Genomic DNA, 25,310 nt, shown 5'->3' with positions numbered 1-25,310 from the left:
TGCTTTAGTGACACTTCAATCTGTGACAATTCCTCAGATTTGTCACCTATAAAGGACGGCTCAGGTTTGGGAATCTCCCTAACATCTTCAGCCGTGAAGACTAAAGCAAAGAATTCATTTTCTTTCTCCGCAATTACTTTATCGTTTTAAGTGCTCCTTTTATATCTCAATTGTCCAGGGGCCCCACTGCTTGTTTAGCAGCTTCCTGCTTCTGATGTACTTAAAAAACAGTTTGTTATTACCTTTTGAGTTTTTGGCTAGCTGTTCTTCAAACTCCTTTTTGGCTTTTCTTATAACATTTTTATACTTAATTTGGCAGTGTTTATGTGCCTTCCTATTTATCTCACTAGGATTTGACTTCCACTTTTTAAAAGATGTCTTTTTATCTTTCATTGGTTCTCTTACACAGTTGTTAAGCCACGGTGGCTCTTTTTTAGTTTTTTTACTGTGTTTTTTAATTTGGGGAATACATTTAAGTTGGGCCTCTTATTATGGTGTCTTTGAAAAGTGTCTAAGCAGCTTGCAGGGATATCACTCTAGTCACTGTACCTTTTAAATTCTGTAAATGTGGTGTTGTTTTTTTAATATACCAAACACAGATGTTCCTTCTCCCACCATTCCTAATGGAAGCCAGACTAAATGACTACATTTTATTTTTAGTGCACCAGTGTGACTGTACTCAGAATGATGTTTGTCAGTGAATTAGTTACTGAAATACTACCAGGAAAAACTCACATTTTATTTTGGTTAGAGCAACTAAAAATCTTTTCTGGGAAGAGTAGTTTTTTAAAGCATTATCTTTTTGGAATTTACAATCTAGTGAGATGATAAACAACAAATATTAAACAAGCCAATAAAAAGATATTCAAATATTTACTTTATGGTTTGCTTTTAAGAACAATTATTCATGTGAAAGAAAATAAACTGTCAACAGATTGACGAACAACAGTAAAAAAAAATTCACACACACATCTAGAACAGAGGTCCGCAAACTGCTGGGCACACCCCCCTAGAAAGGTGTGTAGGAACATTTTGGGGGGGGGGGGCAATAGGGACCCTGGGCCAGCCCCCATAGGGAGCAGGGATGGAGCATCACCCAACTCCGTCCCCAGTCTTAGTGCGGCTCCACACCTGGCCGGGGGCTTGGCTGCTGCCCCACTTCTGGCCCTGCCTCCATCCCCAGATGCGGCTCTCTTCCAGACCCGGGGCCAATATGGGGGCCAGGAGCAGCCCTGCACCCGGCCGCAGGCTCCCCTCATGGCCAGCTCATGCTCTGCTTCCACCCCAGCCTCGGCCCCTGGCCGCAGATCCATTCCCAGCCCCGTTCCTGGCCCCAGATCCACCCCCAGCTTAGCTGCGGCTCCAACCTCAGCCCCCTTACCCGTGTTCTCATTCCCCCTCCCCCCATCCAGACATGCGGCCCCACTCCCAGCCCCAAGAGGCATGGACATGGGTAACTGGGGGCATGACCCTCAAAAGTTTGGGAACCACTGATCTAGAACAATCACTGAGAAAGTCTTATGCCAATCATAGAATGCTGCCCAAATTACTCTGGCTTGTTCAGAGAAGAGCCGGCATTAGAGATGCAAAAAGCTGGTTTGTACAAAACAGACATTTCTCTCTTGTTTTCTATGTTAAGATTAAGCTTCAGTTTTAATAAAGAGAGTAATTTATTCTGAAATGACTGTTACCTTCTCTTTCACCAGACGACCCAGAAGCTTTTCATTAGGTGTGCTGAAAAGAAATATTCTCACCATCAGAATAAATCAACTTAGACCTTTACCAGACATGCACCTCAAAGAACACAACAGATTTATATCTGATGGGTTCCCCCACACCCTCCTTTGGAAAACATACAAATAGTTCCTGAATAGTTTTAGATCCTACAACTCAGAATTTTAAAAAGATTAATCACATTTCTTTGTGTTCTTAAATGAAGTGTGGTAGTGTCCTAAAATATCCCACTTTGCAGAAATATAACCCCCCTTAATTAACTGATATCTACATATGTGCTTGCTGTTACCTTTCTGGTTCTTCTCACACTATTTTTACTAGTGAAAGATTATGGGCCTCATTCCCTACTGCCTTGCACAATCATTGACACTTGTGTAAAATGAGTGTAAAATGATATCAGTTAGATATGGAAATAAGCATTTTGCAATATTGTACCCTTAGACTACCTTTTGGGGGCAGAGATCTGTTATTTTTATCAGGGCTTTGGAGCTGTGCTCTCGCTCCGCTCCAGCTCCAGGCAAAAACCTGCAGCTCGACTGCTCTGGAGCTGCTCCGCACTCCAGCTCCACTCCAAAGCCCTGATTTTTATTTACTTGTAGAGTAACACACACCTCTATGATGTTGTACAGATGCGAAAGAGCAGAAACGTTTTATGTGGTAAGTGTACTTGGAAGCTGTTGTGAACCCACAGGGCCTTTATTGAGATCAATGGCAATTAGATCAGGACCTATGTTAAACAGGAAAAAATGTACAGCAAATTTCCATGGTAGAAGGGCTGATCAATAAGCAAGATTTTTAACTGTAGAGTTTTTGAACTAAAATCATGCTCACACAGATTCCTGCCACTGCCAGGCAGATAAATGTTTTATTCTTAAAAGGAGTTCTGCCCTCTTTGTACTTTTAGTTTGTTTTGTGTTGGGTCCCAGGGCTTTCTAAGGTATAAAATCTACAGTGGGAAAAAAAAAGAATTATTTTCATATCCAGTAACTTTAATTTTTCAACAGATATGGTCTAGTTTATTCTTCATTTCAAAACTTGGGATGTGTTCTCATGCTCTTTGGTCACACAATGCATAATCGACACCTTAACAGACGGTGCTAGACCACTTTTACAAGATTGTGCTATATTCTAACAATATGTATGTACCTTAGATCATCTTCATCCCCCATCTCTACTCCAGCTTCCCTGAGCATAGCCAGAGCTTCACGGTACTCCAGCCTCAGAGTTGGCTCCAAAAACTTGAATGGTTCACAAGGAAACTGTTTGTTCACTGTCAGAATTTCAGTTTGAAACCTGTATACATTTTTTGGGGGGGGAGTGGGGGGGGGGGGGAAGAGAAGAGTTGTTTCATTTGCAGTCAAATAAGGTTACAATTGCAGTGCACATTTTTGCTGCAAGAGGTCACTCTTGCAACACAAACTAATTTGAAGCAGTTTCTGGGAGATTTCTATATAATCAAAACTGAATGTTATCCAAGCTAATGCAATCCCCATTTAAATATTACAAAAATTAAATATTTTAACACTACTCTTGCTGCTTCATTCCCCTCTCAAGAAGTAACTGCCTGACCAGATTTATCCTCAGAATCATTGCTCTTAAAAAGAAAACAAAAAGCCCTCAACCCTCTTTACTAGCTCTACTCCTTTGAAATTAAGTATTACGTAAATCAAACATCATAAAAACACAGATTTCCTTTTGGTCGAGTAATAAGATCTGTGTTTCTGGCAGCAAGATACTGCATAATTTGTAAACGGATGTTAGATTTCCTCCCAGTACTTGATGAACCAAATTTGTCATGTGAGGTATGTGGCAAAAAATGGAAAATACTGTTCTTGGCTTTCGTAGCAGATAATGCTGACTACTACAATAAATAGGATTCTAAAAAAATTTCTGTAAGAGCAAATATATAGCTCAATATCAAAATAAGGACAAAGAGTTTGTATGTGTACAAGAGTAAGGACATTTAAATTTGAGGACAGATCATTTCTGTTAGGAGGCCATTCCAACAGTGAGTTTTCTTAATGCACTCTGACATACCCTAGGAATTACAGCCCCGGGTAGAAAAAGATCATTTCTTCAGTGAATTCCAAAATCTAAGATGCACAGGGAAAGTCATGCAGAGTAAGAGCCTTAATTCTGAAGCTCTCTCGGCATAAATCAGGTTTCTAGCAGTTATTTGATAGAGTGAGGATGGAGCACCCACTACTTTTCTGCAAGGACTCTAGAGATCTCAAGCAGATGAAGCTGTCCACAGAATGAAAAATGCTCTATTTACCTTTCTTGAAGCCCCTTGAATATCTGTACTAAGGTGTCTGCAATCTCATCAACCACTTCATGATAGTGGTAATTAAAAGCCATTTCAATATCCAGACCAACAAACTCAGTTAGGTGTCTGTGTGTATTGGAGTCCTCAGCTCTAAACACTGTAAAATTAGAGTACAAATTCTAAACAACCTTGTATCCTAAAGGAAATGACTACAATAGTATTTGATTTACAAAGAATAACTCAATCACATCATGTCTTGCGTCGATCATGCATTACTGTACGTGAGTATGACAATTCCTCTTACCTAAAACCACACACAACTCTTCCTGTAGAGATGGGCTACCCCCTGAACTTAATTTTGCTAATGAGCAAGACTTACTTGGTACCTTTAGAAATCTTTAATTCTCTTACTTTAGACGTTGTTCTGCCAATTTAGAAATAAATCACTCGTTACCAGCTTTAAATGTACCAGTTTTACGGTTCTGACAAAGATATATGTTAGTGCTCAGTGGACGCTATTTCTGTTTTTCAAAAGCTTTTGAGGAAAGGGAGATTGGAAATTAAGGACTAGGGTTCTTTGCTCTCAATCCAATTTACACTGGAGGTGTTGTTTAAATGAAGTTGTTTCTAGACATACAACACAGGAGGGGTGCATTTTAGGAATTAAAATAAATTTAAAGAATGTAAAAAACTAAGCATATTTTTAACTGCTTGGTATTGGAAGTAAAGCATGTTCATCAAGAATCATTAGCTTCTGGCATCAAAGAGTTAGTAGATGCTTTACTAACTTGTTTTAGCTCATCACTGAATTATTAACTTCCATTTCAGTCCTCCCTCTTTTTCATCCCAGGGCCTGGAATACTACATGGCAACGTCGGCTAGAGAACACCAGTGCTTTCTATCAACGCGTCTGACTTGAGCATTGCACTTTTATTCCACCAGCTTACCCCTTAAACATGGTCATTATGTCAGCCCAGTTAGTAGCCTTGAAACTTTTGTTCACTATGTAGAGAAGAAGTGAAAGGATTCAAACTTTCAGTGTGTGCACATCATCCCATTTGTCACAGGCTTGCTCTAAGCTAAGCCATCACTACAGCATGAAAAACCAATAAAACGAAGTTATTCTGACCTGGTCCAATGCAGAAAACCTTTTCAAAGTCAGCACAAATACACATCTGCTTGTACAGCTGTGGGGACTGAGCCAGGTAGGCACTGCTTTTGAAGTAGGATACAGTAAACACATTGGCTCCTCCTTCACTGGCAGCTGAAAAAGCAAATGTTTACAGCAATTAAAATATAAACTTACAAAATCCGAGGCTGATCTATTCAAGTACGTTTGGGTTCATATGTAAAGCTTAGGATGAGATATTTCAAAACCAATTAGGGGAATATACATAGAGCAACCATTAATTTCAATGGGAATTGTATGTTTAAATCCTTTACTCACTTTAGGGGTGTAACATGCTGGGCATAAAAAGTTATCCTGAGAGAGCAAGAGCGCACGCACTTGAGTGCAAAGTCAAAAGAAGCAAAGAACTCCTGCATTCTAATACCACAACTGAAACTGACTCCCTTCTGTGCCCTCAGGTGAATCACTTTACTGTTGTTTCTCTGTCTATAATATGAGAACGATACTTTCCTACCTAGGTAACAAAAGACGTTGTGAGGAATCGTTAACTAATGTTCTTAAAGAGCTTTGAAGATGAGAGAGTACTATGTGAGTACTGAAAGATTATCCTCTCTTCCACGAAGATAAGCTTCTTTTTTACCAATACCCTCTTTTCAAACTCATGTGCAAAAACTGTTATGCCATATGAGTTGCAACACAACCGCCCCCCCCCTAAAATCTCAGATTTTCAGCAGTTGTTTCTGCACATTCTCAGTAGAAATGGCTTAATTTAAGTAAAGATGGTAACGTAATTATTCTTGAGCATGAACCAACAACTTTTGAAATCTTGAAGACTGAAACAGCTAGGATATTTAAATATGAAAATTAGCATACATAGACTGTACCTACTTTACTTAACGATTTTGCATAAACATAACCTCACTGAAACAAATAGGATGTTTGCACTATTGATATGCAACACGGTAAGAATGGCACACTTCCTGGAGGGTCATATGCAAAGAGAGACCTTGTGAGCCATTTGTACTAGAGCAAGTCTGTTTATATAAAACAGAGACATCTAACAAGAAGGAGGTGAACTGTTGCGTTCAGTGAGATTTTCTGTAGTAAGACAGTTGCTTGCACATATTAGGTTATAAAAGGCTGCCGTTACAGTCTCATCTGATAACTGATCTCATAAAATAAAAGGAGAATTATAAAATCCACTTCTAAGAAAGATGTCTGAGTAAGGCACATCCAAAGAAAGAATACCACCACTAATACTTTGCCCTGATATAGCATCTTCCATCAGAGAATTGCCATACAGCTTAGCAACGTTACTGACGTCTCGCCATACCCCTGGCAGGCACATACCATCTCCAATTTGCAGATGGGAGAAGTGAGGCACTGAGCCATTAACTGACTTGCTCAAAGTCACACAGCAAATCAGCGGCAGAACCAGGAACAGAATCTACATTTCCCATCTCCTAGTCATGTGCATTAGTCATTAAACCCTGCTTCCATGCAAAGCTATGCTAGCAGCTTCAAATAACCTTATTCTTGTCAGGAGTACTAACACTAAAAGGTGTAAGCAGTGAGCCAGCTACTAACATCTAAGGATAGAAGAACAACAGAACATTCTAGAAGATGCTATTCTGAACTTAAAAGATAGTAATTTATTGCTTGTTAAAAAGAAAAAAAAATCATTTTTCAGCCCCTCAAATAATCAGTCCAGTATTGCTGTGCTAAGTAAATGCCATACCACATTAAACCATACCATACCTGAGATGATTTTGGGAGTCTGAATTTCCACAAACCCCTTGTGAAGGAGAGTTTCTCGAAAGAGCTGACAGATACCAGACTGAAGGTGGAAGACAGCTTGACTAGTACAGGTCTATAGGAAAGGAAATAAAATAATGAATCCTTAATTAGTTTTATTTGCTGAACTTTATTACTTTTGTCATGACCATGAGAATGTTTAAGCACTCTCAGGAGTGCTTATTATCCCATATTCCCAACGGTCTGAAAAAAGAGAAGTCTGAACTGAGAATTACTAATGACCTGAAAACAACAGCAGCAAAGGTAACAAGTGAAATCCTTTTACTTCACTTTACAGTGCATTCAGTTACAAGAAGGCACTAGTGTGAATTTTACACCCTCTTAAAGAACCACTGAGTTGTGAGATACATCATTCTCCTCCAAGATGAGATTTACAGTACGATAACACTGTAAAAGCTAAATCTATTAGAAAACTTTCATTGCACTGAACCAAAACAGATGCAGAAATATATAATGAATTAGCTTTAAATGAATACTAGATAAAAACAATGACCTTGGTAAAACATATAAGGGAGAAAAATCAGTTTAGTCCTGTTAAAGAGACCACTGAAACACAGGGCCTTTGGAGGTAATGTAAGATGTACCTATAGATATACCCCCCACCCCTCCCCCCCAAAAAGAGAGAGAGACATTAAAGCATTTAAAATTTACCACAAAAACTGGCCAAGTAACCTACTTTTTGTTCAGTCTTTTGCATGTTTGCTGCAAAATGTAAATCACCTTTTAAAGTGAAAACTTTAAAAAAACGTTATAAGAATATTGCTTTTCATGTGTGCAACAGTTAATCCACTTGTACATCTAAGTACGCTAAATATTCCTTTAACGCTTTTTGGAGCTTTGGTGTGAAAAAAGTAAGTCAATACTGAAAAATATTTCAATACGTCAACACTGAACCCACACCTGATTTCATGCCGATACAGCATGAAACTTGACAGTTAGTGATCTATAGCTGTATATAAATATATCAGATCTTTCAGTTGCTTGCAAGAGCTAACATTTTAAAAAACTACATGATCTGCGTCATAGCACTGTTTACTTCTTCTTTCTGCAATGTATCTGACTTTCCAGTTAGCTGAGGAGAGACTTGTGGTTTTTCACATGACATGCCACCAAACCACATATACCTATAAAACAATCAAAACAAATCACATAATCATCCAAGTTTAGACAGACAGCATACTGAATGCTTGGAAACAAACCTAGTCTGATCTCCATCGGAAGACGAAAATTTCACTCAACTGAAAAAGCGAAATAGAAAGGTATAAAATATTGTGGCTTTGTAATAGAATGCCAATAAACTCTAAATTATGAGTCTAATTACATATTTTGGTGTATGAGTGAGTGGGACTCTCTTCATAGTTGCTGGAGTTTTCACAGATTGATGTCTTAACCACAATTGTGCTCCCAATACTTTCAGAATGCGGAAACTAAGGTTGTGAATAACAGTTAAGAAATGAGTCCCCTCTAACTTTTTTCAACCCCTGCCCTGCTCAGTTTACAAAATTTACTCACTCCAAAAAGAAGGCACAGATGTCAAGACAACACATTGACCCCAAGCCATGTGGGCTTAGGCATTGCAGTATAGAGTGCTGCATCCAGACCATAGGAATGATCCAGAGGGATAGTTTTCTATTTTGCAATTTAATACTGAAAAGTTGGAAGATATTGTCCACCAGATGATGACCATCCAAGGCACCAAATTTGGGACCTAAATTGTCAGTGCCTTATATCTGATTAGGAAGGAGATATATGCCACTATATGATATGCCACTATCAAAATGCTCAGAGGCAAGTTCCTACAGTATTCCTTTTAGGTGGCAGAGTAATAATGCCTCTTCCATATGTTTGATGGACTACCACTAATTCTAGGAGACAGAGAATTCCTGGGCTACAAAATCATGAAAAATAAAGAAAAAGAAATGGGATTTTGCTATCTCTTCCTTCCCAATCTGAAAGCAATTATTTGTTCTGCAGCCTAAAGCTGTACACAGTAATACAGCCACCTGAGATCTAACCATTCTCTTTTACAAGTTGTTTCCCCAAGAATTCCTCTTCTATCTGTTTAGCAAGACCACAGAGCAAAGACTATGCCTTCTTAACCCCACATACAGTACTAAGTTCTTTTTTTTTTTTTTTTTTTTTTTTAAATTGAGTATTTGTGAAAGTTGTCAGATTGACAGGCCTGGAGATTGATGCTTTTATTTAGTTACATAATGGGTACAGCAGAAGCAGTGACAATGCAACCCTCTCCAAAGTGCCTCAATGCTGACCTGATAGGACCATCTCTAAAGGTGATGGTAGTTGATTTTCAATGCCCATTCAATCATTGGCTTCTCTGTGGAGACTGCCAACAAGGGTACCTATTTAAAGTCCATTGTGATGTGGAAACCTATTCAGCAGGAATTAAACAGGCCACCAACTCATTTCACACAGGCTGCTAAAGAGCCATTACTACCAATGTAAAACAAATTCAAACTGCTGACCGAGAAGTGAAAAGCTCTGTATCCTATTACCAGTTTCCTGAGCCAGCCAGTCCTGAACTGAAGATGTGACAGATTATTCCCTGTCAATATGAAGCAACACTTCTCTCATTTAAACATTTTCACAGCAGTAAAATAAGCCTTAGGACAACGCAGATCTAAACTGAACTGGCTAAAGAAAGGAATTCAAGCTGTCACCCTATCCTTAACTATCTCTGCTGATGTATCTAGTATTGTGGGGTTTTACAGTGGTATGCAATGCTGTTACCCAAGTGCTACAATACCTAAGTACAAAAGACCAAATTAAAGATAGTGACAAGCTCTCATTGTGAATTATTTTTATATTTGCCTTTAAAAAAGTTACACCACTACAATTATTTTTCCGACAACACCAAACCTTCCACTGATATATTGGCAAATTGCATTGACTGAGTCCATTCCACAGTCTGTGAAGATTCCTTCATGGAATTAAACGGGAAATTGAAACAAACACATTGCAGTATTAATGTTCGAAGTAGGTTGTCATAAACAGATAAGAAAAGTTAATAGCACAGAAGTGAGTTCAATCCTTGAGGGGGCCATTTGGGGATTGGTCCTGCTTTGAGCAGGGGGTTGGACTAGATGATCTCTTGAGGTCCCTTCCAACCCTAATAATCTATGATTCTATGAAGTGCTTCATATCTCTTTTGCCTGGAAAGGGTTAACAAGAACAGTGAGCCTGGCTGTCACCTGACCAGAGGACCAATCAGAGGACAGGATACTTTCAAATCTTGAGGGAGGGAAGTTTTTGTGCTGTGCTGTTAGTTTTGGTTGTTGTTCACTCTGGGGGCTCGGAGGGATCAGACGTGCAACCAGGTTTCTCTCCAATCTCTCCAATATAGGCTCTTATAAGTTCAGACTAGTGAGTACTAGGTAGATAAAGCGAGTTAGGCTTATGGTTGTTTTCTTTATTTGCAAATGTGTATTTGGTTGGAAGGAGTTCAAATTGGTATTTTGCTGAAAAGATTTTAATTTGTACTTGTATACTTAGGCTGTCTATAGCTGAAAGACCCTGTACCTATTCCATTTTTTTTAAATTTACAAAGATAATTTTTACTGTTTTTTCTTTCTTTAATTAAAAGCTTTTCTTGTTTAAGAACCTAATTGGTTTTTTATTCTGGTGAGACCCCAGGGGACTGGGTCTGGATTCACCAGGGAATTGGTGGGGAGAAAGGAGGGAAGGGGGAGAGAGAGGCTAAATTCTCTGTGTTAGGATTACTGTCTCTCTCAGGAAGAGTCTGGGAGGGGGAAAGAGAAGGAGGGAGGAAGGTGAATTGTCCTCTCTGTTTAAAGATTCAAGGAGTTTGAATCACAGTGATCTTCCAGGATAACCCAGGGAGGGGGAGCCTGGGAGAGGCAACGGTGAGGGAAAGGGTTTACTTTCCTTGTATTAAGATCCAGAGGGTCTGGGTCTTGGGGGTCCCTGGGCAAGGTTTTGTGGGGACCAGAGTGTACCAGGCACTGGAAATCCTGGTTGGTGGCAGCGCTACAGGTTCTAAGCTGGTAATTGAGCTTAGAGGAATTCATGCTGGTACCCCATCTTTTGGATGCTAAGGTTCAGAGTGGGGAATTGTACCATGACATAGGTCTTCTGCTTTGGTTTCATATGCCAGCTCATCTGACCTCTGTCACAAACAATGGAAGAAATACTTTAACTATTTGAACCCTGTGCTTTCTTGGTCATAATCTCTTCCCATTTTTGGCTATCGACCACTATTTTTTGGCCATTTTAATAATACAAAGTAGAATTAAAAATAAGATACATTTTAAAGATATAATTAAGCTTGTAAACATATAGTGAGCACATTTCAGTCAAAAAGTGCTGTCTACAATAGAGTGACTGTAGCCATACAAAATACCTAGACAGACAGAAAAATTGTTCCAATGGAACTTAGCACCTTGCAGGACTTAGTTATAAGAGAGTTGCAAATTGAGCTCAGAGGTGCAGAGCCAGGAACTATGAGTAAAGCTAAGATTTTGTCATGGATATTGTTAGCAAAAGTCAAGGACAGAGCACAGGCTTCTGTGAATTTTTCTTTATTGCCTGAATCCTGTCCGTGATCTTTACTAAAAATATCTATGATAAAATGGGAAGGGGCTGGGCAGCTGTGGGGTAGCTAAAAGCTCCAAGGCCCTCACCACCCATGGGGGTGCAGAGCTCCAGGGTCCCTCTGATCCCCATGGTGGCAGGGAGTTGCAGGATCCCTGCACCCTGTCCCCATTGGTGGGGAGCTACGGGGATTCCAATAATTGCTGAAGAGGTGTTTATGCCCAACCAAACTATTTTCTATTTAAATGGTGCGCAAAAGGAGTAAGCATTCTTTATATTTATTCTTCAATGAATGAAAAGTCAGTACCTATTGCCGGCTCAGAATTATTAGTTTAAAGCATTTGTCACTCTAACGTATGAAAGAATATTTTCAGCCGGGTAAAAAACAGTTTCTTTGTGTTACTAGTGTAGTGAGAACTATCAGTTACTTAAAAGCAGTGCTCCATACATTTAAAACCAGAAACATTACACAAGAAATGGCCTTTGCTTGATATAGGTATTAGGAATTTTGACAAATCCAAACTATCCATTACTTTAAAAAAAAATCCTGATTTTTACATCTTGCTTTTTACAACCTATTTAAATATACAGAGAAGCAGAAAACAATTCCTAAAGGAATTCTGAAGTATTTACTGCTGTTTTCTGCCTGCTATAACTGACTGATTTCTAACTATTACAAGAATCACTAAACAGCAAAATTAAAAAGGGAGAAATAATGCAATTTCTTATTTTCAACATCTAGATAAAACTTGCAACTCTTCAAACATCCAAATGCACATTCTACCACCATTCTGCACTTGCTCAGCCTATAGTTGAACAGCTCCCTACTATCGCCCAGGGTGCCTGTGTATGGCTTCATGAGCCAGGGCATCAAGGGGTAGGCTGGGTCCCCCAGGATAACTATAGGCATTTCAACATCCCCAAGAGTTATTTTCTGGTCCGGGAAGTAAATCCCTTCCTGCAACCGTTTAAACAGACCAGAGTTCCTAAAGATGCGAGCGTCATTAACCTTTCCTGGCCATCCCACGTGGATGTTGGTGAAATGTCCCTTGCAGCAGCATTGAAAAGTACCCCTTGCGGTTTACGTACTGGTTGCTCTGCTGCTCCAGTGCCAAGATAGGGATATGGGTTCCGTCTATCGCCCCACCAGTTAGGGAATCCCATTGCAGCAAAGCCATCTATTATGACCTGCACATTTCCCAGAGTCATCACCTTTGATAGCAGCAGCTCAATGACTGTGCTGGCTACTTGCATCACAGCAACCCCCACAGCAGATTTGCCCACTCCAAACTGATTACCGACTGACCGGTAGCTGTCTGGTGTTGCAAGCTTCCACAGGGTTATTGCCACTCGCTTGTGAACTGTGAGGGCTGCTCTCAACTTAGTATTCTTGTGCTTCAGGGCAGGGCAAAGCAAGTCACAAAGTTCCATGAAAGTGTCCTTACACATGCAAAAGTTTCGGCACCACTGTGAATCATCCCAAACATGCAACACTATGCGATCCCACCATTCTGTGCTTGTTTCCCAGGCCCAGAATCAGCATTCCACAGCATGAAACTGCCCATTACCACCATGATGTCCACATTGCCGGGGCTCGCGCGCTGAGAGAAGTCTGTGTCTCTGTTTTCATCACTCTCGTCACCGCACTGCCTTCTCGCCTGGTTTTGCTTTTGCAGGTTCTGGTTCTGCATATACTGCAGGATAATGCGCGTGTTGTTTACAGTGCTCATAACTGCTGCAGTGATCTGAGTGGGCTCCATGATTGCTGTGCTATGGCGTCTGCGCTGAAAAAAGGCGCAAAATGATTGTGGGAGGGGCGACTGATGACATGGCTTACAGGGAATTAAAATCAACAAAGGGAGTGGTTTTGCATCAAGGAGAAACACACAACTGTCACACAGAATGGCCCCCTCAAGGATTGAACTCAAAATCCTGGGTTTAGCAGACCAATGCTCAAACCACCGAGCTATCCCTCCCCTTACTATTCATGGAGGAGGGGGAGCAAATAAATACAAAACAAATCTGGTCTCTTTTTTGTTTTGATCCACTCACACCATCTCTCTAATACATCTTAGCCTGGCAGCAGATGGTGCAGTACGACTGCAGGCAGGACTGAATCTCCATGAGAGAAAACTTAGAAAGAGAATGACCTGGAGTCACTCCCATTTACGTCCAAGTGTCCCTGACCGACCTTAACTCGGTACTGTGAACACACTCCGCCATTATAATGGTCTTAAGTGGGAACACACACAATCGACTGTATAAAATCGATTTCTAAAAAATCAATTTTTATAAATTTGACCTAATTTCGCAGTGTAGACGTACCCTTAGTTGCAAAGCAAACTTCCTCACCACATGCTTCAGCAGATTACTGACCAAGCTTTCAGGTCGGGACCCCACACTCTCATTCTGAATCCAACAGCTATTTTCCTTTGTCTACTTTGGTGCAATGACAGAGAGAGAAAAGGTGTCTTAGCATGTCTGCCCTTTCTTTTTATAACTCTGTCCCCCACTTTGGGAAGCATTTTCAGGTGGGAGCAAGGTGACAGGCAATCTAGTAAAGAAAGGAAACTCCACGCTATTTCTTTGCTAAGAGCCTAGAGGTAGATTTTTGTCCCTGCTCCCTTCCTTGCCAAAGAATGGCCACTTAGCAGGTAATGGTCTATCAGCCTTGTTGACATCTGGCTGAGGTGTCAGCTTGCCCTTTGTCTCTGAGAAATTGATTTAGCCATTCCCCAGACTTATCTGGGAAACATGTTAATAAATTTACATATAATGTTGCTATGTGCATTTTGGCATGGTATTACTGATCAACAATTTATGAATTTTTAAATGATACCTCACAAGGCATATCTTGTACATATTATTATAACAGTGTGTCGTTTCTGAACAGAGGGGCATATTTTGTCAATGGGCCTTTTGTTTTAACAGTTTTGGCCATCATATATATGAAAACAAAAGGCACATATGTCTCTGAATAGCACATTTAAGTACAAGCATACAAGAGAGGTAGTGGGATGTTGACTGAATATTTTTAATCCTATAATGGTAACACAAGATTGATACCTTTTGTATAAGTCCAACCTGGGATATATTGTTTCTCAATTCACCTCCCACTAGCCTCTCAAATGAATTTTATTTATAGTGCTCAGAGCAGCTCATGGCTGTCCATGAAAGTGGATATTTTAGAAAGCAATGCCACAACCTGGAGCTTTTAAATGATTTTCTTCCCTGATACACACAATTTTAAAATGACAAAAGTGGCAGTGCTGACATTTACAGAAAGCCAAGGATCATAATTTAAAAATAGCACCTAAGTTTACTGTTATCAAGGTCCTTTGCTACCTGTCCTGTTGCAAAGTCCATTTTGCCCTACACAGCACTTCCTATTAATTTGTAAGAGACAGTGTTTCATGGGATAATGTGCGTGCTGAGTGCAGAATGTCAGACAGACCACCAGAGGTAGCAGAAAGGAACTTTTTTTTTTTATTGTGCTGTCTAATCTTTCAAACCTCTTTTCCTGAACTAGACAAATGGTTTAAGTATGAAACTGCCACATAGGGCTTTTGTTTTTAAAATAGAAAGACCCTGACCTCCTGGTTAACCTAAACTTCCTTTTTGCTGATCATAGAGAAGAGATATTGTCACCATCAGATTCACTGAGTTTTCTCTTACTACCTGTGACCGAAGAATGAAGGGAAGCCAAGGGAGGAGGAGCGGAGGCAGTGGTTATAAGAGTCCTAGGCTTGAAGATATCCCCCCCAGCTGTAGATGTTTCTCATAGTCACTAGATCATATCTGAGACTAAGGCCTAGCAGAATCCTACTTAGATGATATGGTCTCTTAATCCTCCAAAGTAATTTCCCCCACACTCATATCTTTGTTCCCTAAGTAGCCTGGGCTGAACATCTATTCATTTTGCTTAAGTATCAGATGTTTCATCCCCATCCGCTCTTTAAAAGAATTTTAAAAACCAAGTGTTCATTCCTAGACTTCCATAAATGTAGAACAAACATTTGAAATGTAAAAGGTCTAGGTGGTAATCTTAGTCTATTTATCCAGTGCACAATTGTTCTATAAAATGTTTTCTACTGTCCAGTGTATTTACAATTGCATCTAGGAATGTTTTTTTGCCATTTAATTTAGGAGACTATTCCTTATTACAGTATGACCATCAAGATATTTTTCTTACAACATTTACCTTAAAATTTCCCTTTTGTAATTCTCTCATATTCTTCCTAATTATGCCTCTTGTACCATACCATGTCTCTCTCCTTGAATTTTGTATTCTTCAAAATATATACACTTCTGCCCTGCTTTTCCACTGACCATATCAACTTGGGGGTTAAAACGTGGTTCTAAACACAGTTCAGAATAAGTTCAGGCTAATTTGTTTTAGCATACCATTGTGGATGAAGCCAAACTGAGTCTGGAAACCACATTTCCCTAATCTAGAACATAGTTTCTAGACCAGGGATCGGCAACCTTTGGCATGTGCCCCATCAGGGAAAGCCACTGGAAGGCTGGGACAGTTTGTTTACCTGCAGCGTCTGCAGGTTCGGCCAATCGCAGCTCCCACTGGCCACAGTTCACCGTTCCAGGCCAATTGTGGTTGTGGGAGGAGGTGGCCCTGCCTGCACTGTTTCCTGTAATCCCAATTGGCCTGGAATGGTGAACCGCGGCCAGTGGGAGCTGCGATCGGCCGGACCTTCAGACGCTGCAGGTAAACAAACCGTCCTGGCCCACCAGCGGCTTTCCCTGATGAGCCGCTAGGGTGAACAGACGACAAGAACAAAATATTGGAACCGCTGACAGCGAAGCAAAAAAAAAAAAAAATCGGACAAATGGCGACCCAACCATACAGTGGTCAGGACGCAGGACAAAGAACAAAGAACAAAGATTTTATCGGGACGTCTGGTCACCCTACAATCCGTGTGCCAAAGGTTGCCTATCCCTGTTCTAGACTCTGTTTAAGTGTGATTTGGCTCCAGCCACACTGGCTGGTTAAATTGTGTTTAAAATGAGGTCACCTGAGCTAATATAAAATAAAAGTAGTTACACGGTCAGCAAACACAATTCACTGCAGATCTGATAAAAAGCAAAGAAGGTACCAATGTGAGATTTCTTAAGATAGCTAAAGCACTCGACCCAAGATTTAAGAATCTAAAGTGCCTTCCAAAATCTGATGGGGATGGGTGTAGTGCATGCTTTCAGAAGTCTAAAAGAGCAACACTCTGATGCAGAAACTACCGAACCCGAACCACCAAAAGATAAAATCAGCATTCTGCTGGTGGCATATGACTCAGATAATGAAAATGAACATGCATCAGTCCGCACTGTTTTGTATTGTTATCAGGCAGAACTTGTCATCAGCATGGACGCATGTCCCCTGGAATGGTGGTTGAAGCATGAAGGGACCTATGAATCTTTAGCACATCTGGCATGTAAATATCTTGTGATGCCTGCTACAACACTGCCATGAGAATGCCTGTTCTCTTCAGATGATATTGTAAACAAGAAATGGGCAGCATTATCTCCTGCAAATGTAAACAAACTTATTTGTCTGAGCGATTGGCTGAACAAGAAGTAGGACTGTGGGACTTGCAAGCTCTAAAATTTTACATTGTTTTATTTTTGAATGCAGTTTTTTTGTACATAATTCTATATTTGTAAATTCAACTTTCATGATAAAGAGATTATATTACTGTACTTGTATTAGATGAATTGAAAAATGCTATTTCTTTTGTCTTTTTACAGTGCAAACACTTGTAATCAAAATAAAGTGAGCACTGTACACTTTGTATTCTGTGTTGTAACTGAAATCAATATATTTGAAAATGTTGAAAACATCCAAAAATATTTAAATAAATGGTATTCTATTATTAACAGTGCGATTAATTGTGATTAGTTTTTTTAAATCACACGATTAATATTTTTGATCGCTTGACAGCCCTATTTATCACTTTATTATCGTCTAGATGTTTGCAAATTGATTGCTTAATTATTTGCTCCATTATCTTTCTGGGTGCAGAAGTTAAGCTGACTGGTTTGGAATTCCCTGGATTGTCTTTATTTCCCTTTTTTATAGATTTGCCCTTTTCCAGTCTTCTGGAATCTCTCCCGCTTTCCATGATTTTTCAAAAACAATTGCTGATGGCTCAGATATCTCCTCAGTCAGCTCCTTGAGTATTCTAGGATGCATTTCATCAGGCCCCGGTGACTTGAAGACATCTAATTTGTCTACCTAATTTTTAACTTCTTTCTCTATTTTAGCCTCTTCTGATCCAACCTCATTTTCACTGGCATTCACTATGTTAGACGTCCAATCATCACCAACCTTCTTGATGAAAATTGAAACAAAGAGGTCATTAGACACCTCTGCCATTTCCACATTTTCTGTTATTTTTTTTCCCCCTTCATAGTGTTTGTCCCAAAGACTAGAATCTAAATAACTACCATCGTTTTTTTTCTTGGACTGTTTCTAAACAATAACCATCTGCTCTTTAGAGCAAAACTTTGCATTTGAGTTCTGTTTGAATTTAAAGATTTCTTAGAATTTTTACATGGGACCCTGGTTATTTAAATGATGTTACAAACAGGAATGACAATTGCTCTGAAGCAGCACTGATGAATATATAGCATAATTCTCAGAGGTTTGTGATTCTTCTATTCCCACTATGGCAGCCCAGGCTTTTCAGACATATACAATGGATCTAACCTTTCATGTCTGGGAGCCTGAATTCAAATCTTGACCAAGAACTCAAATTAAAATGAGCTCACTGAGCCACATACATCTCTGACTTACATCCCAAAATGCTTTCGAGTCCTTATTTTGTCATCCAGTATCTCTCTCCTGTATTCATAGAATACTTTCTTACCTGAATCCTTGGAATTCTATGTCAATCAGACATCTAAGAGGACATGGACACTGTTTAAAATCTATGTACCTTTATATCATGAAACACTGAAATCTTGGTAGGATTTCAAGTCAAGTGCATATGTTTAGCACAATTATTACTAGTGCAATAATTTTTTCCCCAATGTTATCTATAACGATCAGTTAACATGAGCTCAAAACAATTAACTTAAATCCTGGGGTTCTCATGGATATTTAAGCTCTAAATTGCTGCAGTTAACCATGTAACATAACCAGTTCCTTACCCTCAGATCAATTACTCTGTTGTCCAGCCGTGTATCTTGGTTTACAGTAGCTCTTCCTTCCTAAACAGTTGTGCAAAAAGTTTGTAATGAAAACATATACACACAAAGAAATACATTCCACAGAGTGAAACACACTTTGGTTATAAAGCATTTGCAGTATTTGCAAATCCAGTGGGAGGACTTCTAACACTACTTTGAGGGACTTAGTAGAACAATTCAAACAAGAATTGTGGTAGATTCTCTATATCGGGTAATTTTTAAATCAAGTTCAAGCTCTAGTTCAAAAGCAATTATTTTGGGAAACTTCCATGGCCTGTGTTACACAGGAAGTGAGATTAGATGATCACAACGTTCCCTTCTGGCCTTGCAATCTATGACCAGTTCTTTGTTCCTCCAGTGTGATCACGAGTGTTCAAGATGTGACCATTCACAATGGATACAATGCATAAACTAGCCTCGAGGACTGCCAAAAACCTGAAACATACACAAGTACTTGTTTTAGAATGAGGTTCTGTAACACTAATTGGTACAACAGAGCAGTGTCTGCAAATTATGTAGCTGTTGTCTCCCACTGTACCACAGCAAGTATCACATAGATGAGAAGGTTTCAGGGAACACACACAATCTGGATGTAAAGGAAGTCAAAAAGCAAAAATCACTGCATTAAGAAGTGCTTTCATGTTTTTGCTCAACTACAAATACAATGAAAATTCACAGGTGTGTTAGGGACAAAAGTTTTCACCTCCTCTCCTTCCACCTCAGCTCGAACGGCATCATCCAGCTGCAAAGGCAGTCGGGGCTCAGCCAAACTGATCACATAGATCTGAAAGTGAGACAGTAACAGAAATAGCATAAAACTCAGCTCAAAACAAAAGGGTGATTTACAAAAAGGTATTTCTGGCACAAACATGAAACAGTGTTTGCATAAAGCGTTAACTGGAAGCGTGCGAATTTACTCAAAAAGTCAAAAGAGGGAAATTTTTATTTGGCTTTATTCTCATGGCTGTACTGGAACACTTAGTGTCATTTCTTTCCTCCAAAAAAACAGGAAACAACGAATTTTCTCTCTTTTTTGGAATAAGCACATCAAGGAGAGATAGCCAGAAGATGCCAGCCTAATGATTCATAACTGGGCTTTTGGAACCTGAGAAATCATATCAGTCCTTTTCCCGTCTGAGGAAGATAAATAGAAGCCCATGTGGACACTTATTAAAGTAGCATTATATTGGCAATATGGTAGTGGCTAGAGGCCCTGATTAGGAGCCTGTTGGACTAGACACTGCACAAACACAGATTAAGAGATAGTCCCCTTAGCTTACTCTCTAAACGTACGGTAAGGCATGTATGGACACTTTCATAAGAACCCACAACCTGCCTGATTTGCATGATTATTAAAACTAATTTCATGGAACTTTTAGTAAGTCTAGGGGCTTTCCTCAATATTCTTGACTAAAATATACTTCCCCAATGCACCTGTGTAATGTATTATACATTGGCAGGCTGCTGGACTCTACCTATACAAACTACTAAAATGCAGTCATCCTGAGGGTGTAGTTTGTGAAGTGCTTAAGTGTCCTTTTGGTGAAAGATGCCATATGAATGTTAAATACTAATTCTATCAAACTGCACTTCCCCAGCCTCAATATGCAAACTATGGGGAATTTATGTACCCTCTTAAATGTATTTCACAGAACTTTAGAGGGGACATGTATGATGCATAGCCCTTCTGCATCACAGTGAAGACATATGCATTTTTCTGCACTAACACAAACATCTAAAAAAATTCTTGCCTTATGCTTAAAAAGAAAGAGGCAGATCTCTATGGACAGAATTTGCTATTGACAAGAATCAGAACTGGAATTAAAAGCCAATCCTAGCCCAAGTGTTCTAGCTATAAACTTCAAAATACGATTCCAAATGAGGATTTTTTTTTTAAAAGAGCAGATGGAAACCACAAATTCCTAAAATTACATGAGTGCGTGTGTAAAAAAAACCCCAAACAAAAACCACAAAAGTGCTTCATGTTTACCGTATTAAGCATTTAAGTTTGTGTTTTAACGCAGTTTACTGTAAGACGAGTCTACAAATCTTAGGAACTTTTACTGAAAACATAAATTTCACATTTTTTTTATAAATTTGTATTAAAAAGGTGTCAGAAATAATTACCCAGATGCATTATTTGCTTTAAAACATGTTACCCTTTGGACGTGCAGTTCAACATCTTGCTGAGTACAGCCTCCAATTTTCTGATGCACTTTCCTCACAATGCCTTCAACATCCACAATGCTCTCTTTATTGACGCTGTCAATAGAGATAGCCATTTTAATAATTTCATCACGCTTTTAAGTACTAATTTGGATATCACCCACCAAGAAAACTACATTTGTACATAATGCTGGAACAATGTAACAGAATAGAGCATTTTAGGTAAAGTCATTATTATTTATATACAAGTACTGAGCTAGCAAGAGGTCTTTGCTAAAAAAAAAATTTCCCAGCTGCAATAAATTAACATTGGGGCGGAGGGTTGGGGAGAAAAGGGGTAATAATTAAATATATTTCTTCAACATTTCAGATTTGATTACTACTACTTCTGTCCGTGAATTGCTTTTTCTTTCTCTTTCTTTCTTCAAAACAAAAAAGAAAAAGGTTCTCAGTGTACTTGCAACTGAATGAGGTAGTAACAGATTCCAGAGTCAAACATCTTTTAGGAACAGATTTCAAAGTATGGTGCATGTTTTGCAGGCTGTGGGGTCTAAAATGGTGGTCTCCCAAATTACAGGAACACTAAGGTGAGAACTAAATCAATCATCTGCAGGTTTGTTTGTGTTTTGCTGGTGAGCTCAAACAGAAAGTTCATTTAAGCTATAACTTAAGATACAAATCCATGTTAATATTATAGTTGTGTGCATTTACTTTTGGTAAAAAAAAAATTAAACTACATACAGACAGGGAGGCAGATACTGGCCTTCAGAGTCAAAAAGTTGAGGTACTCAAAAGGGACAGAAAAGAAGCTAGTTTGCCAAGGCCACTAAGTACATTCTTCATCCCCAGATTTCTTGGCCTGCTTTTCGTTGCTTCTGTGATCAGCTTCTCTCTGTTATAGATGATAGATAACATATATTCTTGTGCTATAACTGGCCTATTTTCAGGTATAGGTGAGCTGTGTTAAATGCTCATTTAAATCCAAAGACACACACCTTCACTTAAATTGTTTGCATTTGTCAATTTTTATTACTGTAATGCCTGAGCCAAGAAAAAAAACCAAAAACTCTTCCTTTCCTTCCAACGCCTGTCCTAGATTAAATAAACTTGTAGTTTAGATCCTATTGGTCTATATTAATTTCTCTGCCATTTAATTGGAAGAATCATCTCAAACTGCCAGTTCACTTTTTTCCTAGGGTGTAGGCCAAAGGGTCTGTTTTTATTCCTATCAGTGCTGGTTCTCACCAGCAATATAACTTAAATCTAACCAAAAGTTTCTGGATCAATATAAGTTGATGGTGTGACGGGTTGGATCACAGAAACCGGCTTGGGAACTGCCAACTGATGTGCCAAGACTACTTCTGCCCCTGCTTTCCCCCCTAGCTCAGGACTCCAGCACCCTGTCTTGTTGAGCCAGACAAAGCAGACTGCTCCAACACAGACCCAGGATCTGAATCATATGCCCCAAAACTGCAGACTCAACTGAAAGCAACTTACAGAAGTGTTCTATCTTTAACACTCAGATGCCCAACTCTCAATGGGGTCTAAAACCCAAATAAATCCGTTTTACCCTGTATAAAGCTTATACAAGGTAAACTCATAAATTGTTCACCCTCTATAACACTGATAGAGAGATATGCATAGCTGTTTGCCACTGCTCCCCCTCCCCCAGGTATTAATACATACTCTGGGTTAATTAATAAGTAAAAAGTGATTTTTATTAAATACAGAAAGTAGGATTCAAGTGGTTCCAAGTAGTGACAGACAGAACAAAGTGAATTACCAATAAAATAAAACATGCAAATCTAAGTCTAACACAGTAATAAAAGTGAATACAGATAAAATCTCATCCTCAGAGATGTTTCAATAAGTTTCTTTCATAGACTGCATTCCTTCCTAGTCTGGGCACAGTCCTTTCCCCCGGTACAGCCCTTGTTCCAGCTCAGGTTGTAGCTAGGGGATTCCTCAAGACAGCTGCCACCTTTTGTTCTCTTCTAACCATTTATATATTGTTTGCATAAGGCGGGAATCCTTTGTCCCTCTGGGTTCCCACCCCTCCTTCTCAATGGAAAAGCACCAGGTTAAAGATGGATTCCAGCTCAGGTGACATGATCACTTCACTGTAAGACTTTCATTACCCACTTGCCAGCACACACCTATACCAGAAGACTGACCAGTAAAAACAGAGCCATCTACAGATAATTGTCCTGGTTAATGGGAGTCACCAAGATTCCAAACCACAATTAATGGCCCACACTTTACATAATTACAATAGGCCCTCAGAGTTATATTTCATATTTCTCATTTCAGATACAAGAGTGATACATTTATACAAATAGGATGACCACACTCAGTAGATTATAAGCTTTGTAATGATACATTACAAGAGACCTTTTGCATGAAGCATATTTCAGTTACATTATATTCAAACTTATTAGCATATTTTCATAAAATCATATAGAGTGCAACGTCACAGATGGCTCCATTTGCTTCAGAAGAGATGTAGCTAAATTTTATATTACCCAGTTAGCTTCTAAAAAGTCTACCAAAAGAGAGGATTCAGAACTAGGAAAATATACACAGAGTTTTCAGCTAATTTTCTGAAGTTCAGATTCTTCATCTATATTTTCTAGTGTCGTCATACTATGGAAAAGTATACTAACAATATTTAAGAAACCATATCCAAAAGGATAACTAATTCTACTCCACCCACCAAATAATATACAATGGGTAATGCGGAAAACAAGTTATCTGCCATCTAAAAGAACCTGACAATTACCAGTTAAAACAACTCAACCTTGAAAAACACATGCCCTCCCCATATACCTGCCAAACTCTACTCCACACAATAAACAAACAAAATATTTATTAATTAATGTTCTCTGCTGGTTGTCAGTTTTTTAAAGTCAGTGGTATAGGACAGGAGACAGCAAAAAGCCTTGTTTTCTTTTTCATGTGTCTTTAAAAAGAAAGGACACTACCAACAACCAAAAAGCAGCATTAAGCCATATAGAAAATAAATCCACAACATATGGTACCAGTACTCCTGGCCATTTCTTAGTCATTTTATATAGACTACTGAAGGTTTTGTCTGGTCCATCCAGTTCTTCAGCTATTTGTGGCAGCAATGGATGTAAAATGCAAAGCAAGACGAAGCAAGCCCAATGCTGAGCTTTTTTAAATATTCCATCCTATAATTTTTTTTAATAACTTATCTAAAACTGAAGCCCAGCTGCAGAGGAGAAGAGACATTAAGAATACACAAAGAAATGACATATTCAAATAAGATTTTACATGAGATGAACCATCCATGAAGAGATTCAGAAAGACTGTTGTAAAGAACAGGAGCAGCAAAAGAGAAAAGGCTTTTCCACCAGAGTATCAAAAGTATGTAGAAGAACAGAAGTCAATGCTAGATGAACAGAAGGAGCAGGGAGGAAATAAAGAATGAGGAGCAGCGTGAGATATGCTGAAGAAAGGCTGTGGAGATTACACAGACCAGGAGAGCAATTTTAAATGGGATACTTAAATGAGTGGGAAGCCAATGGTGTTTTTACAGGCTGAGAGAGTAATTTTTCTTTCTACACGGGACAAGGGAGTCAGTAACATTCTGGACATGCTAGAGCAGGGGTTCCCAACGCTGTGCCCGCGGGCACCAGTGCCTGTGGAGGGCATCTAAATGAGCCTGCGTCCTGGCCAGCGGTGGAGCATCCGCCGAAATGCCGCCAAATTTCTGTGGCATTTCGGCAGCAACGCCTCTCGATGACGTCACTTGTCGGCAGCAAGCAGCGTCATCGAGAGGCGTTGCCGCCGAAATGCAGCAGAAATTTGGTGGCATTTCGGCGGATGCTTCACTGCCACCACAGTCCTTTGTCTGGCACCCACCAGACGAAAAGGTTGGGGACCACTGTGCTAGAGTTTTACAAGCTGTGATTTGAGGAGAATGCTACAGCACAGTCAAACTGAAAGGAAAGAGAAGACGACACAAATGAGGATTCAGAAGGTCTACCCATAGAAAAGGCTGTAGATGCGACGACAGACCTGTAAATTTGCCCAGATGGTAGAAGGGAGGGAGAAACGAGCAAATTTATAGATATATCATGGAGGCAAATGGATGGTCTGAGTAGAGATGTGGGAGGGATATGGAGTTATATTAGGCATCTCCTCTTGCCTAAAAAAAGCACTTTTGTGTTGGAGTCATTTACATGGAAGAAACTGAGATGAAGTCACAAGTTTGCTTCAGCAACACAAGCAGAGAATGTGGATATGGAGAAGTCATTAAAGAGAACTAAATAATCCCTGGTCCTTGTATTTCTACTCCTCCCTTCTTGAAATATCGCTTTACAAAGCACAAAACACACTTGCTACTAGAGCCAGGCATATGTGGGCATCTCAATGGACATCAGACACAAGCAAGTTTATTTTAATGAA

At 39.4% G+C, this 25,310-nt stretch overlaps 1 protein-coding gene across 1 annotated transcript in view; it reads right to left on the bottom strand.

Annotated features, from left to right (window-relative positions):
• The window catches only part of DARS1 (aspartyl-tRNA synthetase 1), a 72,493-nt gene that overhangs the window by 6,545 nt on the left and 40,638 nt on the right, over window positions 1-25,310 (bottom strand). Inside the window, exons 5-12 of the mRNA XM_030579714.1 lie at window positions 20,873-20,975; window positions 19,417-19,497; window positions 18,675-18,734; window positions 6,888-6,999; window positions 5,130-5,264; window positions 4,010-4,157; window positions 2,881-3,027; window positions 1,692-1,734 (exon numbers count right to left, since the gene is read on the bottom strand). Of these exons, the coding sequence (XP_030435574.1) occupies window positions 1,692-1,734; window positions 2,881-3,027; window positions 4,010-4,157; window positions 5,130-5,264; window positions 6,888-6,999; window positions 18,675-18,734; window positions 19,417-19,497; window positions 20,873-20,975 (829 nt within the window). The remainder of the gene's footprint in view (window positions 1-1,691; window positions 1,735-2,880; window positions 3,028-4,009; window positions 4,158-5,129; window positions 5,265-6,887; window positions 7,000-18,674; window positions 18,735-19,416; window positions 19,498-20,872; window positions 20,976-25,310) is intronic.

The sequence above is a fragment of the Gopherus evgoodei genome, chromosome 11 (genome assembly GCF_007399415.2).
Source record: "Gopherus evgoodei ecotype Sinaloan lineage chromosome 11, rGopEvg1_v1.p, whole genome shotgun sequence".
NCBI classification, from domain to species: Eukaryota; Metazoa; Chordata; order Testudines; family Testudinidae; genus Gopherus; species Gopherus evgoodei.
Note: the sequence above shows the minus strand (reverse complement) of the source record. Positions and strands in the feature narration are given on the sequence as shown.